The sequence below is a fragment of the Aythya ferina genome, assembly GCF_964211825.1.
Source record: "Aythya ferina genome assembly, chromosome: 1".
Classification (NCBI taxonomy): domain Eukaryota; kingdom Metazoa; phylum Chordata; class Aves; order Anseriformes; family Anatidae; genus Aythya; species Aythya ferina.
Window position 1 is genome coordinate 169,271,808 of NC_140296.1, and position 17,965 is coordinate 169,289,772.

General features: G+C 38.6%; 1 protein-coding gene across 3 annotated transcripts in view; it reads right to left on the reverse strand.

Moving 5' to 3' along the window:
* The window catches only part of RAB3IP (RAB3A interacting protein), a 29,583-nt gene extending 11,844 nt beyond the window's left edge, over positions 1-17,739 (reverse strand). The window contains exons 1-7 of one of the 3 annotated variants that reach the window (XM_084521351.1): positions 17,657-17,701; positions 16,791-16,898; positions 11,243-11,518; positions 10,780-11,041; positions 3,505-3,600; positions 881-958; positions 303-506 (exon numbers count right to left, since the gene is read on the reverse strand). In XM_084521351.1, coding sequence (XP_084377477.1) covers positions 303-506; positions 881-958; positions 3,505-3,600; positions 10,780-11,041; positions 11,243-11,493 — 891 coding nt within the window. In that variant the 5' untranslated portion in view covers positions 11,494-11,518; positions 16,791-16,898; positions 17,657-17,701. Of the gene's footprint in view, positions 1-302; positions 507-880; positions 959-3,504; positions 3,601-10,779; positions 11,042-11,242; positions 11,519-16,790; positions 16,899-17,656 lie in introns of all 3 variants that reach the window. The other 2 variants (XM_084521350.1, XM_084521352.1) reach the window with 2 other exon arrangements.
* Positions 17,740-17,965: the final 226 nt, after the last annotated feature.

Here is a 17,965-nt window from a genome sequence, read left to right on the forward strand (position 1 = left end):
CCCCCCAACTCCTTTTCACCCATTATTGATCTACAAAACGATAACTCCTGTTGCGACAGTTTTCTATGAAAAGTTTATGAAAGCTAATGAACTTAAAAAAAAAAAAAAAAAAAAAAAAGCAACTAGAGCTTGCCGTCCAGTCATACTGTTGTTATACAACACCTACTGATGTGTATAAAAAAAAGTCTTTCATTAACAAAAATATCTCTTCAATAAACAGTATTGCAAGATTTAGTATATACTAGAGAAAAAAATGAGAAAAAACAAAACTTGCTTGTTAGCAAAAAGAGGACAATCCTTACCTCTTTGCAGTCTTTTACAATTGGCTGCATCATGGTAAGGTCCTGATGACTGCCACCCATAGCACTACTTGTACTCTTGTTTCTTGCATGCCCTTTCTTAAAAGGAGTTTTGACACCAGACTGAAGCTCCTTAGTTGGAGATGTCGGTGAAGTAGACAGTACTAGCGTTTTCAATGCTGCTACTTCAGCCTGAAGGACATCAATCTTGAAAATAAAAATGGAAAGTAAAACAAAAATATCATATTAGCCTACAAACGTGTTAAATCATTTAACAATTTCCAATTACCTCTGTTCAAATCAAAATTTAATTTTCCAGCAGTACTAACACACAGATCCCTGTGCAACTGCGTATTTTAATAACACTGGCTTCTTGCACACCTTGCTAGCTATCTGATAAGGTTCTAACATTCTACATCTATCAGTGTTAGCTAAGAACAGGTCAAGACAACACAGAACAACTCAGTATATATTTTAATAATGCATGCACATCTTTCTTTTTTTTTTTTTTTTTTTATCATTTACACTATAGTTTTAAAACTATGTGAAAAGACAAAGCAAGCAAGTTGGAAAAAACTCACTTTTCCCTGTGCTTCTTTTAACTGTTTTTCTGCTGCAGCTTGTTTGACATTAGCTTCTTTAACCATTTTATGTGCTTCCTGTAAAAAAAAAGTTTAGCTAATGTGAATGCTTCAATAAATTTCCAACATCAAGTTTAAAAAAAAACCTACAGAGTTGTATCATACTTGTGCTTCACAAAGATTACTTGTAAAACTTGTAAGCTGTGCAACAATCTGCTGAAGTTAAATAGTTACATACCAAAAATCTATCATCTGGATTCATCACTGCACCAGCAAGTTCCTTCTCCTTGATCTTGAGCCCAGAGAGAGGTACTCAGCAATTCCTCCCAGCCACAGCCACCACCACCACCACCCCCCTCCAGCAGAAACAATACCTGTCATGAATACCAGGCTCTGGTCACATTTCAGGAGCTGACCACTGAAGTTCCTTGGCCCCCCAATAGAAAAATTTAACTGGTAGCAACAAAAACAACATTGGTACAGCAGCACATTCAAAAGAACTTCTCCTTTCTTCTAGCCAGAATAACCAGTTTTAATCATCTGTAAACTTCTGCATGAAAAAACTGGTCAAACAACTGAACTGAATTCTTACCATCAATTAAAAAAAATTAAAGTAAAAGCTTAAAAGTAGTTTATGGATTAACAAACATTTCTTCAGTAGAACAGAACAAGCACTAAAAACCAATCCAAGTGAGCAAGCAAGACTAAGCTAATAATGAACAAAGCATAAAAGGACTGGGATTTTTTTAAAACATCTTTTTACCTCAGACTTCTAAGCCTTTTGTCTGCATAATGTATTTGTTTAGGCTCTGATCCAGCAATTTATGCCTGTGATCAAATTTCTGTTCTTATTTGGTACTTACTGAAGGCAACAAGAACTGAAAGATCAGGGCCACTGACTAAATTACTTGGGATAGGATTCTTCTCATATCTGTAAAGCGCCTAGCACATATCTGGACGCTATATAAATAAAACAAAAATGTCATACATCATCACACCAGAACATCTGGCTCCCATCGTCATTCAACACAGCTGTGTAATATGGGTTCATAAAATTCTCTTAAATAGTGACAGACACATGCAGGAATGGGCACATACACATCTATACAATGTGTACAAATACATTTAACATTGACCATGCAGTTTCTGCTTAGGGATGCACCTTTAAAAGCAAAGCATGTTACCATGCTATTACAGGGTGATAATGGAATATATACATCCAGCTGTGCAAAACAAGTCTCCATCCTCCAGTGGGCTACATTAATATAAACTCCAGCATATCCACCCGTACGCTCATGAAATTAATGGGATTCAGAACAGAACATGAATCCAAGGGCTGTAGATCCAAGTGCAAAAATGAAGAAACCTTAGCACTGTTTTATTAGAGACTCTTTGTGAAATCACAACACAAAAGAAAATTCGAGTGACATGCCCACAACAGCTGGGAGTTCTGAATAATTAAAACTCATTAAATAATCATTAATAATGTGTTGTATTTCAAACATAGCTTTAACAAACTGACACACTGTTTTAATTTATCAACTGTCATTAACATAGAATTACATGGGTAATTACGTCTATTCCTCTACAGTTAAAGTGCCTGTCCATCACCTTTCTCCACCCCATCTACGTAAATACTTATGCTAAAAAGTAGCTTTCCAGCTTTTCATGTTTATTCTACATGCAGAAGCTTCTTAAAATATTAAGTAACTGCCCTACTGGGATGATGAAATAAATTGCATTCCACAGATAAATCTGTTACTTCATTTTTGAACATTAATACTTTCCAGTTTTTATAGCACTTTTATACCATTACAACTTCAACAGTATTGCTTCTAAAAGACATCTGATGTTTATACCTCTATGTGTACGCTGACAGACAATATTTACAATTTGGTAAGCACGAAGTATCACTAGTTAATAAACTTATTCCAACAGGTTTGCATATCATAATTTAGCTTCTAGGTATTCCATGGCAAAATGGCAACCAATTCTGTTTCAAGTGCGGATTTAAGATTTTTTTTTCTGTTTAATGCAAGCTCACAATCTTTGTTGGAACCACTGCTCTTTTCTCAACTGAAAAGGTCCCACTTAAGAGTTCAGGGTTTCTCACTTTGCAACCAGGTTCCACCCTGGTGCATCACTCCGTTTCTCTTCAAGTTTGTGGGAGTAACATGCTGCCAGACCCAAAATTCAAAAGCTGAAAGCATGGTTAAGTTATACACTGTGCTACCTCCATTGATCTGGAACTATGTTATTTTGCATGTAATCACCATGACAACCCCAAATTTAGCTCTTATCTAGATAGCCTTGTTGTCAGACAGAGAAGCTGTCTCAAAATAGTTATGCCAAAAAATGAGCCTAAATAGTTTTAAGCTTTCTGACACATTTGCCTTATTTTCTTCATTTTGTGTCTAGGCAAATTGACAAGCTCAACAACATCTCTCATCTAAGTGAAAAGTCTACTGCTTGCTCTTAAGCCTCTACCAGCACACCCAGATCTTCAGAACACAAATCCCTTTATAAGCTTATTGCAGAAAAAGTCAGCATTAGATACACTGATTCTACATAAAACATCTGGCTCAGCTTCCTTTAAGTATATCACATCGAAGACTCCAACAAACCTCAAACAGACTAGCTGTAAGTTCTTCCAATTCCTGTCCAAGTTGATCTCGCACTTTAGAAAGCCTTTCACATTCTTCATCTTTTAACTTCAGCTCCTATGGAAAATTGAAAGTTATTTATTCTGACTTAGAGTAGTAATTTGGCCTTTTAAAGCTACTACTACAGAGAGAGGGGAAAAGAAAAAAAAGATATCAGAGGAACACAAAACCTTCACTAAACAAAGCCTTTCAAAATATTAGTCTTAAAACTAGAAGCAATTAAATTAACGTCGTTAATTAAAATAATGCAAAATAGCTATTTCTTCCTCTATACAGCAATCTACCAGGCCAATCTACAGTATCTCTAACCTAAACATCAGCATTTCCAAAATTTGGAGGTTAAAAAAAAACTTGCCTTCTCTAAGAAGGATACAGAGTACAGAAGACTACAGTCCATTAAAATAGAGATAAAATTAATTACTGGGACAGACAGAATACCAGTTCTGTTTACCCATCCTTTATCAGACACTTAAAAGTAATCCACAAGTATTTGGTTCTGTTGTTTAAAGAAAAAAGTTTTCAAAAATAGCTTTGCCTCAAGACAATCCCCAATTCTCTTACAATCTTAAAACACATCTTACTATAAATAGTGTCTCGCCTGTAGGTCTCCTTATGACTAACATAATTACAAAATCATACTGTGATTTTATCTGTAACTCTTGTTTATGCAGAGATACATAAATCAAATGAAAATAGCTTATGAAATTCAAAATGTTATTTGTCTATGATATCACTAAAATATCACTTAAGAGAAGAAGGCACTTTTACAGTAAGACCTTAGTACAGATTTGGCCGTATATGGGATACACATGCCCAATCTTGTCTGTATTTTCCCAAGTCTGAGGAAAAAGTGCAGTATTTTGGCAGAGAAGTACAAAAAGTTTGACTGGGAATTTAAAAGAGTTCTTTTAAAAGAGTTCCTCTCCCCTTCCCCACCTATTAAATGCTGGAAGCTCTAGCAAGACAGAAAAGGATGGTGAGAAAAAACAAGGGAAAGAAAAGCAGAAAGCAGATCATCCTGACCTTTCAAGCGTTTCTTTGGGCCATAATCCCCCTCCCACCTATAATCCCCACCTAGCTCTTCTCCATCTTCTTTTCTCCCTGCCAATCTAGCTCCTGCACTAGTGTCACGCCGGGGAGGTAGGACCCAAGTCTGTCACTGACACGTTAAAGACTCCAAATCCAACCTAACACAGTTATGTTTCCAAAACCTCCAGAAACCAGCACAGAACCTGCCTTCAGAAAACTCCAGGAGGCCAGTCCCTACAGAGCCATAAAGAGGCCAAAATGTCAGCCTCTGTACGTTTCTAGGAGGTAATTAGTATTTCTCCCAAAGTCTTCACGGTTGAGTAATGCTGTACACAACAGTGTGGGAAACTACACCTCGCCTTGCAGCACGCTCTCAATTTCTGCAGTGAACTGGCAGCAGGTTTTCCTCTAGGATGAAGATCCTGTCTGACTCCAGCCCCTAAATTTGATGCCTTTTCAAGACCCATGTATTGGAAAACGCGTTATTTCTTTTTTCTTTTATTTGATTTTAACTTTGAACATTTTCATCAAATTTTAGTTTAGTTTATTTGCTATTTTACGTTTCATACGAAGCCCTTTGAAATGTACCACTTAAATGTTGTGTTGTTTTTTTTTTTTTCACAAACATGGTATTTTTCTGACTGTACTCAACTCCTACTTACTATATACTATACTGTACACAATGACCTATGTCTCAGGGAAAAAAAAAGAAAATAAAAAGAAGGAAAATAGATACAAACAGATGGAAGGAAAAGGGAATACAGAAAACTAAAAAGAGAAAAGATAATGAAAAAAGAAACAATCTATTTTTATTTTTTTTGCTTTAAAATATTTCCCATGTAAGATATGGTTGGTAATAGGGAAATGAAAGATTTGATGCAAAATACTTAAAGCTTAAGTTTTATATGTTCCTATAAATACCGAGCATACATCAATACTTTTTATTTCTTTCACTGATTTATAAGGAAAATGCTATAGACAACTTAAATCCAAAAGTGCTACAATACATCCTAAAAGGAAGCTGTGTTAAGACTCAGGTCAAGAGCTATCAAACTCACAGCAAAGGCAGAACCAGCTCGGCTCACTTCTGGCCTACCACCATCAATACATTATTCCAGGCAAGACTGTTGCAGCTTTGCCTGCAACTGGGAAGATTAGGGGGAGGCTTAGATTAAAACGTAGGCAGATGAGTAAAGCTACTTAATGAAAGCAAAAGGGAGACGACAGCATGCAGTGTATTGCACACAGCTGCTTAGCTGTATTTGTCAAATATTGGGCAAATTTCTGTGACACGACTCAGAAGGAGCGCAATATACCACGTTATTTTGTCACGTAAGTTTAATAGCTCCAGCCGATGGTTTTTATGCAGGAAAGAAATTAAGAATGCCCAAAGCAAAAGCTTATCAGTTATTAGAGCCATTACCACCACTTGTGCCTTAAAGCCCCTACTGAACGCCTTCCAGCCATACATAACACAGAGGCAGAGAAGACGACCACGTGCACTAGATTAACCAGCCCTCCTGCAGCCCTTCCCACATTACTGCTCTGATACAGCACATGAAGATGAGCTATTGAAAATCAGAACACACAGTTACTGAAGTAGGTGATAAAAATCTGAAACTTGCACGAAAAAGTTTTTTAAAAATAAATATTCCTGTATCAAATGGTCATATTACTGCTTATTTCACTTTGACCTTCATGAACAGAGTACAGGGTGGGTCTATAGAGAAAAACGGTGCAATAAGGAATGCAAATTGCTGCTTCAAAATAATGTTTTAAATTCTAGAAAGAAAATCATCCTGGATCTAGTTCAGCAATTTAAGCAAGTCATCACTGAATGCAGAAGATCAAGAAAAGAACAAAAGTTTTCTAGAGATCTCACCTAAAATCAGAACTGCGGAATATGGTTGAATTCTGAAGTTGTTAAAAAAAAAAAAAAAAAAAAAAAAAAAAAAAAAAAAAAAGTTGGCACCTTAAAAGAATACATTTAAATTCGTCTGGTCTTCATTCAGCACCCACAAGAAACAAGCTCCATGGAAATTTGTCTTTTGGAACCAAATTTCAAGGGTTTTCAATGCGATTGAACTTTTGATGGATCTGAATTGAATAGACTATTGAATTATGTGTCCTATGGGTGTGGCTGAAGATGCTTCTGGTTTGCGTGCATGTGGTCTACTACTTGCCTGAAAAAAAATGTGATGCCTGCAACATACTACAACAGCATCAGCCAGCAGTGTGGAAACAAGTCCTTCGTCACTCCAAGACAGCAACAAACTCCTACAACACCGTCAGAGAAACCATCTTCAACACTGACAAGCCAGCGGCCTTACAATTCAACTGCTATTTGTTTTAGAAAAGTTTGTAAGCATGCTCTTTGGTGGAGTTTTGGATGGTATTTTTTTTCTGGAGCCTTCTCATTTTTATTCTTCATTAATTTATAAGCAAGTGGCAGCAGAAATGTAATAATGCCAAATGTTCTCATATGCTGCTACAGGAATTCCTGGGCAGTTATTGTGAATCTATTTTTTCCTTAATCCATGCAGTTTCTAAAAACACCATATTTTTCTGTGAAAAGATACAGATTTAACCAGCAGTGTTAGCCTACTCAGAAACACTATGATGATAACATCTGTTACACTGGATTCTTTGACAATACAGGCAGAACAATGGAAAAATCCACTTCAACCCCTCTATCAAAATGCAAGATCTGAAGATATAAATAAAACTTGTAAGTCCACTTTGATCTTATGACATGAAGAATGCATACAGAAACTGAAGCCACTGAAATAAACTCCGAGTATCATGCTCCAGAAAAATGTTGATATTTACAATATCATGTTTTATGCTGCTACTCCTTCACAAAAATCACTCTATCGGTGTAAGAAAACCTCTCAGTTTTACTCTACTAGGGAAAAGCCAATAATGCAAATTTCTATTACAAAAATTAACCGGTTTTGGTCATTGCCAATAAGCCTACAGATCTTACTCTAAAGGTAGTAGGAAGCATGGAATTCATTCTCAAACTGAGTATGGCATTTACTGGCACCATTTCTGGTAGACTGCTCTTTCCTCATCAGGAAAGGGGGCTACCCATCAGTGAGAGCTGAAAACGACAATGCTCCCAGAGAAAACATATCAGCACAGAAAATTAAGTTTCCCTCTGCAGTTACAGATGACATCATTATATTGACAGTCAGATTCATGACTGAGTAACTTCACGGTCAAGTCACACAAAAATTGAAGGAAAACATGACCATGAACTGCCACAGCTCAGAAACTGCAAACAAGGTATCCAAAAATACATGCAACATGGCAGTTACTTCGTATGAAAAACAAACAGAAGGTACCCCATTGCTAAGGCTCCACTAAACTTACACATCAAGAGGAACCATATATCAAAATGGCATCGTTGTTCTCTCCATGTTACCTAAATGTGGTTTATTGCAGCCACTGTGTCACAGCTCAATCCAAAGATGGCTAAAACAAAAATACAAATGCACAGAGACACAAGGAGATAAGGTCCTGGGCACTGAATCACTCAGCCTTTTAACTCCTCCTCTATTTCCTTGATGCTGTTTTAAAAACAGGAGTAAAACACATGGAAAGGTTCAGATCATTTAAAGCAAGGGCTCTTCAGCTCCACTTTACTGAGTACAGCCAGAAAGTCTTCACTGAAAAGAAACGGCCTGAATGGACTCAAAGAGTAAAAAATACCAAGTTTTAATTTTTAAGGCAGCATTTTGAGGCAAAAGTATGTCCAGTCTTACACACTGTGTTACTATAGAGCGTTGCCCTACTGTTATTTCCAGCCCAATCTCTCTCACCATCTTATGGTATGATTTGTGACTGCAGCTTACCTAGATTGATGCAGAAAATACATTTCCTCCCATAAAGAAACAAATTTTTGGAAGATTTTTTCTGCCAACAATTTTGCCAGTAATGCTGTTCGTTTTGAGAAGTGAATTCCCTAGACTGAATAAATACACATATATGGCACATATAGAAGTAGGGAAAACACCTTTATCCTATTCCTGAACAATTTCAAGAACCATATTTAGATGTCCAAAAACTACATGTCGTATATATATTCCCTAATATAAAAAAAAAAAATGAGAGCATATAAGAAAAAAAAAAAAGTTGTATTCAAAGCATGAAAAGAATTTAGGTAATGGATCCCTAAGCCTCAAAATCCCTATTTCCATTCTCATTATCCTTCCAATCACAACCGCAAGAAATTCTTTAACACATATCAAAACTGCATACACAGTTCAGGTAAGAAATTCGGAACAAATGAAAAAGGCAGAACAGCAAATTTGTATCTACTCTGTTCAATCCTGGAGAATCCATTTTTCCAGGCTGAATGAGTTCATAAAATTCAAGTGCAAATTGCAATTCTCTTTTTTCTCACTGTTCCTGACAAAGCTCATAAACTGAATGAATGATAGAGGCTTGAAGAGAACTTTAAAAAATCATGTAAAAAACAACGAGCTGTACATAAGCACCACCTATTAATTATATCCCTGCAGATTTTTAAACAGCACTCATTGACAAAAGTGAATGTAGCTGGATATATATTCAAAGTCTGCACAACACTAAATACTGCAGAGTGGGCACAACCCTATATGAACAGTCATAACTTTGGGGAAAAAGCAGTTGGAGATCAATTAGGAATACAAAAAATTAGTCCCTATACAGGAAGTAGAAGAAATACTGTGAAAGGAACAGGGTTTATCACTGTGTACTTTGTAAAGACTCCTGCATTACTGAGTAATTCTGAACCAGTGCAAGCTTAGGAAGACAAGCAGACAGAAGTTATTCACCTAGTATAACACTGATAAGAATCAACCTAATATGCTGAGAATTATTAACAAGGACTTTGACATCAACATTCTCAAGTTAGAGCTGAATCAAGTTTTTAAGAACATCAGAAGTGTTTGAAAATACTTAACATACATTTAGTATGCCTTAACAGCTTTAATGCTATTTCTTTTAAAACTACCCTAAGATATGAGCTGAGCTAGACATAAAACCCACGCAACTTTACACCAGATTAATATTTTCAGATAATTCAAAGGTTACAGTAACAGATCCAAGTTGCAGATTTTAAGTATGTTAGCTATATTTCTGTAAGTTGCCAGGAGCTGGAAAAGCTCTTCTAAAGTTTAAACTTTAGTTTGATCTTGCTTTCTAAGGTTTCAAGTTTAACTGCTAGGTTTATATATTCACATCCAAGGTCCTCAACATTAGCTCAGGTTAATGTTTCCTTTCTGTGGTCAAGTGCTAAGCACACAAACACCTCAGCAAAGGAAGCAATAACTCGGTGACAAAACAGCCAACAGAAGAAGTGATATCAAAATCCATATTTAAGATTCACAATGACAAGGGCAAATGCAGCTATGACACAAATGATTTCTACATTCGACAGAAAGGCAACGAGCACAGAGGAAAACAAGTTCAAACACAAAATAAGATGGGCTTAAATCTAAACAAGAGTGGAATCATGTAGAGGAGAGGAAAGGGCACAGGTACAAACAGCACAGAACCTACTGGAAAGGTGAAGCACAGAAAGATGTTAGAATGATAAATAATGGCTTTGCATTTATATAGCACCATCCATCCAAACAAGACAAAGCGCTTTACAAATATTAATGAATTGAGCCAGTGTCCTCAAAGGCATCCATGTTCAATTTGAAGTGTGGTGTAACAGTACTCTAAAGAACTTCCCTGACATCTTTATTGCTTCTTTCTCATAGGGGCATTTGTCTATGATACATGGCAACTACCATGTTCTAAAATGTTTCTAAATTGACACAAGCTACACTTTTGTACCACAGGAGAAAAAAAGACTCAAAAGGTATATAATCAGCATTATACAAACTTAGAATGTAACAGAAGGATAACAGTAAATTACTCCTATTCTCAAATTCCAGAATGAAGGAATGGCCTACATTTCAAAGAAAAAGAAAGTTTAACCAGAAGCTGCAGCAAGAGCTTTCCATGGTAAATAGCTGCAGCATTAGAAAGAATTATTCCTTGATAGTGTTTTAAGACGTTAGCACTGCAGCCATTCAGAATAACTTTACTTAAAATAAATACATTGTAATAATTCTATTGTAAATGAGTAGACTCGGACTGCCATCTATCATTCTGTCACATCAGAATCATAGTGAAGAGAGAAAAAGCAGGAGACAAGACAACAAGCCTTACCCTCTGAGCTTTTGCAAGTTCTTCTTTCAATCTTTCATAGCCCTTTTCTCTTACTTCCAGTACAGATGGGCTCCGTAAGTGAGATAAACTGTCTGTACTCAACCCAAAAATATCTTCATTTCCTTCAGCAACATCTGCTACTGTAGCACCCTGTAAAAACTCTCTCTCTGCATTATTGCTCTCCTTTCTGGAATTATTGTGATTGAATGACCCACCCTGGGGTCCAGAGGTAGAACAAAGTACTGTGTCGGTGACATTGATGCTGTAAAGAGAGAGAGAGGTTTTTTTATTTATATTATATATTATGAAGAAATATTTTAGAAATAGCAGTAGTAGTGCTGAACGTACTGTTACGGACACTATTTAATATTACATGCTATATTAAAATTCTATCTTCAGTAAAGCAAATAGTTTGTAAGCAAAAAAAAAAAAAAAAGCCAGTAAACAGATGCACAAAACTTACCTGACACCTGATATTTCTCCACAATTCAGTTGTCTGGGAGATGAATAAACAGGTTGTGTGGGAAGGTCAGAGACATTTAATGCGTTGGGTTGGATTGGTGCGGAGGACACAACAGAAGGATGCGGTCGGTAAATAACACTGGGTGAGGTAGTTTGTTCCTGAGTCCCTGGCTCATTTACTCCAAGAAGATCTGGGGTCGTAGGCGAAGCGAGGTTCACTTCATGAAAGCCTTCCAAGGAGTCACTGGCCATAATAAAAGCCTCATCATATGAAACCCTGAACAAAATAAACACATCATCAGAATGCAAACAGGAAACGTTCGTTTAGATCTTTATATAACTACATATAGAGTTACAATCATTTAAATTTTTTTAAAATGGTCAAATATGGTCAGAATACTTCATGATTTAACAAAGTTGTGGACAACTTTTGCACAAGTATCAACTTCAACCACCAATGATTTTTTCCTCCCATATATCGGACTGTTGAGTTCAGCAGCTCTAACAGCAGGCTCCACATCTAAACCAAATGATGGAATCAAGAACACGCACTATCATGAAACAAAGTCATCATTAATACAGCCTAGAATTGTTTTGTATCAAAACACAAATGTTTTACATTCAAGAGTAGGAGACCCGTGAAGCAGAAAAAAAAATTAAACCTAAAGCTTCCACTTTTAATCTCAAGGAAACAAATAATCCGAAGACAGAAATCAGTGCACCTTTAAATAAATTAGAGTCCATAACAGTTTTGGTTCATTTATGTCTAACCTTGTAGCAGTTCAAGGAAGTGACAGAACTGGTCGATAAGACTTCCCATGAAGCATGATGATGTCCATTTAATATATCACATAATTAAGTGAAGATTGTGTATTTAATAAGTACTATAACAAAAATGAATTAATTCCATATAATGCATGCAAAAGCGTACAGTGAATTGGCGACGTGGCCAATTTAACTCATTAACTTTTCATTTTCGTTCCATGCTTTTCATAAGATCAACGTGGTAGAACAAGAATTATACAAACCACAATAGAGAAGCTCTGATTTTCTCCACGGCTTATCAGATCATAAAATCTTTGCATGATTCAAAACTATGAACTGGTAGTAGTATGAAGAAATTTGTGAAGGAATCACTTAGCAGTGATTACTCACTGCAAAAAGAGCATCCTCCATAGTTTATAAATGAAGACAAGATTCAGGCTTCGCAGAGATACCTTACATGGAAAAGAACTGCAGCATCTGACAGAATCCATGGCGTTTTATAGAGAAAATTTGCTTTGCTCTTTCTGTTGAAAAGAGCAGGTAAAGAGAAGAGCTAGAAAGATGACAGATCCTAACCACAAAGAGATGCCATCTACTTACTGTTGTATGAACGTCCAGCTCATTATTTCATAAAACACACAGAAAATTACAGGAATGGAATCCTCAAGAGTGCACACACAAAAGTTTTAGTTACATCAACACTTTTTGATCACCTTAAACCTCAAAGAACACCATTCAAAACTGCTTTCTGCCTCAAGTATTGTACTGAGCACTCACACATCCACGTTAAACAAGTTGTTTTACTGCATTATGTAGTACATTTGGAGCAAAAGGTAGAAAATAATTTGTTCAGACAGCGAGTTGCCTACAGTGTTGCTGCTCTTTGTTAATTGCTCCCCTAAAAAAACAATCACCGCTATGAAACTGCCCAGACTTAAAGCACAGAAAAAGGACCTTACATAAACACAAAGGGACACCTACACGCTTTAAAATTCTATGCAGAAGTCCGTTTTGATCAACAGCTGTGCAAGCATCATTTACAAAGAAAACTGCCACGATTTTGTACTTTGGAGCTTTTCTATCGTAATACAAAGAGCTAAGTTTTGAGTTTTGCTTAAGTAAGTTTGGCAAATATTCTTGTTTGCTTTCCCTATAGTTCTTCTTAGCTATTGCAAACATTTTAATTATATGCTCTATATGATGATAAAACCTGTTGACTCAACAAATTAAAACCAAGGGACTGCCAAAGCTACAGGACGTTTCTTCAAGGTTAAACATCCAAAAATGTGTTCAGGTCTACAGTAAAACTACTGCGTGTCAGCATTTAGCATTTAATAAGCTAACTACTGCCATCTTGAAAAAAAGAAATCAAGAATATCCCACTGAGCTGAAATTTTCCATGAGTTTCTTCACAAAACTGGTCTTAAATAAATATTATTTAGCCATTTCCAGCAAGAAAGTGCTCAGGAAAAATTTAATTATCAGTGTTGAATGTGTTCTTAGTATGTCCAAATACCATGTAGCAAGCACACCAAGTAAACAGCAGACCTGAAGGCATGCCATTCCTTATCCTTGTGATAAGTTACACAAATCCAGCTACATTATGAAGTGCACAAAGTCATGCTGGCTTGCACAGAAACATATATATATATATGTAATAAGCCTGTTTATTACCTTCCAGACTTTCGAATCCATTTCCAGCTCTCCTCCCAGACTATCACATCATCTACAAGTAGCATGTTTATCAAAAATACCTATCCCACCTACACGCCCCTGCTGCAATGAATCCAAGGGCTTTTCTTCCTAAAGTGCCTAAATCCTGCAGTGAACTTAATGGGCAACACCAAAAAAAAAAAGGAGTTTTATTTACAAGACTATCACTCTGCTTGTCCATTAAGTATCAATCTCAGCTTAAACAGACAAGACAGATCTATGAGTAAGTAAACCCACACGGACCTTCTCAGTTATTAAAAAGCAAGCTCTTTCTCATACAGTAAGTAAGAAAGTTCCACAAGTTAACTGGCAGAGCTGAAAATAAAGCCCTTCAGCTAAACTCTTTCAAATGGGCACTCACAGGCATACCATCTGTGTAAAACACTTCCCATTCACAACTTCTTTCCTCCCTAGCGTTACTTCTCACTTTGCAGTGAGCAGGAAGAAGCCTGGTACGGGTGGTTTGCCCAGCGAAGAAGCCTACATTGAGCATCTCCGTTTCGAGACTGGCCAACACCAGAACGTTGTTACCAAATGCTTGCCAAACACACATTATGCTTTAATTGCTTTAATGAAACCAGACATACACGCAAAAAGCTAAGCAGTCTTAAAAAAAAAAAAAAAAAAAAAAAAGTTATCTTTTGGGAAAGAGCTCTTAAAAGTAATGGTTGAAAAAAAAAAAAAAAAAAAAAACCACTAAATTTCAGTGTTATTAAATCTTATAGGTTTAAGGCTTGGTGGGGTGTTCAGATCATCGAATAGCGACACCCTTGCTGTGGGGGAACATGAAGCTTTTTTTTTGTCTGAGATGATAGCGTGCAATTTGGATGACATGCAAAATTCAACTGCTGTAATAAACTAGCGTGAAACAACAGCATAAGCTAATTTCCTTATACCTTCATCTGGAAATAAAGCCAATTTGGCGTAAGTTGTCATTTCATTACATCTCCGCCGCCCCACTCGCACTGCTGATTATCCACATAACTTTCTGAGGAAACTATGCACAAACATGCCATTTATCTAAGATTAAATAAAAGTGTGCTACAAAAGAAATGAGTTGAACAACAATTTAATATGCCTCTATGGTTTCTAACAAGAAACAAGAAGTGTGAACATTGTCAACGGTCAAATTAAAACACTTCATCTAGTTTTCATGTTACCCTAAGAAGGGTTCGGCTACTGTCTGAACAGGAGCAGCCGATAACCAAATGCTCACAACCTCCCTGGAAAGCAGCAACTTATCATGGATTGTTTTCTCTTGAAAACGCAAAAATTGAGACTTGAGACTGCCTGCTACAAATCCAGTTTGTCTTTCACAAGCTGTTCAAAGTTGTCATCTTCAGCCTGGTGTTATTTAAAAGCAATTTCCTAACTGCTACAGCCCATTTAGCAGCAACATTTCACACGTCGAAAGCGTCATTTTTAGCTTTGATGAAGAGCACCAACACAACACAACTGTTACCTGCTCAAGGAGGAGGACACGAGGAAAAAGAAATTACTACTTCTGAACGTCTTGATGACACGCAAATTCTAGTCAGCAGTTACCAAAAAACAAGCTTATTACCTAGAGTGTTTTAATCTTCATACAGAAGGCTTTTCAAAACAGAATGAAGTCTCAAAGGCTTCATTTACAGGACTCCAAAGCTCACCTCTATTAACACAGGAGGGGGCAGTAGCAGCAGGGGGGTGCGGGCCAGGAGAGGGGATTTTTTTGGACCAGTTCCTCAGAAGGACTGACACACCATAAGGCCTGCATTCTTCTCAGTGGGCTTAAAAAAAAATCACGTTTGAAATAGTTGGCATTTATGGTCTGGAACATAATATGTTTCGAGTCCCAAAGGACTCAGCAGGGAATTACGGTGGCAGACTAATAAATACCTTTTAATGAAACAGTCCAGTTAAATCCTGTAACTCCACACCAACACCTACCAGACACAAGCAGGCAGTTTAAAAACTAAAATTCTTTGTAAGGTTTATGTGGATGTTAATTTAAGGTTCAAAACACCAACTAAACTGCAGCTATTCCATATGAGATATTCATTAGATGTTAGCTCTGGATAAAGAGTTTTGGTGATTTATTTTTTTTTTTACAGGACTAAACAGTGTTTTATATATAAGCTTAGCCACAAAATTCATACAAGTTCAAACACTGTTGTTGCTGCAAGCTCATTGCACGTACACAATTCAAGACTTGGCACAGGCATTCCCTTAAAGGTTGCAGAAAATTCCCACCTTTAAAATTATGATAGATCTTTGTACTTACGGAGTGCAAATGTGCAACAGGTTATTCTGAGGACAGCAAAACACAAGAGAAAATAGTGTTCAAATACTCTAGCACTTAAATGCAGTTTTTACTTGTGAGCAACCCTACACAATGTATTTACCAATCAATAGTAAAAGAAACAGGTAAGCAAATCTACAGAATTTAAGAATTAGCAAAAAAAAAAACCCTCTTAGTAGATAAATGCATAATATTGCCCTAAGTATTATCTAATTATGATAACCTTTTTCTATTGCACCCCCCCTAGTTTTGTCGTATAATGCCATGCAGGTGTTTTTCCCTTCTTTACCCTGTTAGCCAGCCAAACACTATTTCACACTGTTATAAAGAAACGTGTAAGACTATTTGAGCAAGACTATTATAGCAAGACTTCACAAAGTTAAAAGAATTTGTGTTTTGCTGAAGCAATGATTAAAAAAAAAAAAAAAAAAAAAAAAAAGCTTATTTGAAAACTTACAGGGATATCTTCAACTAGAAAAAAAAGAGGTGCAGACAGCAAGCTGCACCCCTTATGGGAAGAAACGAGCAGCACACGATTCAAAGATCTATATTTACAAAGTGCTTGTGAAACCTATAAATAACCACGGCTTAGAGCCTGCTGGATAGCACACCTCTTATTCGAGGGGAAAACCAGTGCTTTGAGAGGTGGAATACTTCAGGATTTGTTGTGAGCCGACGTTGACAGAAGGCTGTTCAGCTCGCAGTACCCAAACCAAGGCACTCGGCTGCAGGCAGTGTCCTTTCTCCAGGCTGTGTCCTTAAGGCAGGGAGCCCCTCAGCTCTGCCTTACCTTGGGAAGAACTTCGCGGAGCCTCCTCGGGCTGGCGCCTGCTCTCTCCGAGCGTGGCGGCAGTGTAATTCCTGCCGAGCCTTGGCCTGGAGACCCTCTCCTTTTCAGCTAACACCGAAAATATTTGATTAGCGAGCTTTAAGTCAGGGCGGCCGCAGTTTTCGAGGCGCGCAAAGCTTCCTCACCGTGCGCGCAGGTAAGTTTAAAGGAATGTTACGTCTGAAGAAATGGCTAGGATACTACTAAAGAGCCTGATACAACTTCTGGCCGATTGATAGTAGTATTTTAAATACCGTAGGAAAAAGGAGAATTAAAAAAACAGCCAAAATACAGGGTAATCTTGCGGGAAAAGCTGCAAGCTGACGGGGAGCGGAGGGAGCGGTTGACCTGGCGTCCCGGCGAGCGCTCCCCCAGTGCGGTGGCGGCTGAGAGCTGGGGGCTGCCTCCCCCCGGCTGCAACGGGACCCGCCGGCTGCCGGCGCTTGTTACTTATTAAAAGGGGACCGCAGGGTGAATTATTTATCCTCCTCCCCACCAGGTAACACGAACCAGGCGAGGCAGAACCGCGGCAGGCCCGGCTTTAACCCGCCCCGCGCCGAGCCGCAAGCCAAACACCGCCGGAAAACCCCTCCAGATTTTGGTCTCGCCCCCAAATTTCTCCCCCAGCGGCCGGCACCCGCTCCCGGGCCGCCTCCCCTCCCACCTGCCCCGCGAGGGGGCCGGGGCAGCACGGCGGGGCTGGGCGCCCCCGCACCGCGACCCCCCTCCCAGCGCCTCAAGGGCGCAGCTGCCGATGCTTCACGAAGCCCCCGAGACCCGCAGGGAGCACCGGAACCGGGACCGAGAGCGGAGCCGCCGCCGCGTACCTGCGCCGAGCCAGCCCCAGCGGCCGCCGCCGCCCCGCGTCCCCGCAGCCGGCCGGGGGGCGGTTCGCTGGGCGGCCGCCGCGCATGGCAGCCGCCGGCGCCCCGCCCGCATGGCGGCCGAGGCGGGAGTGAGGGGAGAGGGGAGAGGGTGGGGGGCGCCGCCGCTGTGGGGCATGGGGGTGGTTGGGTGGCTGTGGCGGAGGCAGCCCGCCGGGAAGAGGCTGGAGGTGACCTCCGTAGAATCGTAAAGGTTGGGGAAGAGCTTCAGAATCGTCTGGTCCGACCATCGTCCTACCACCAATGTCACCC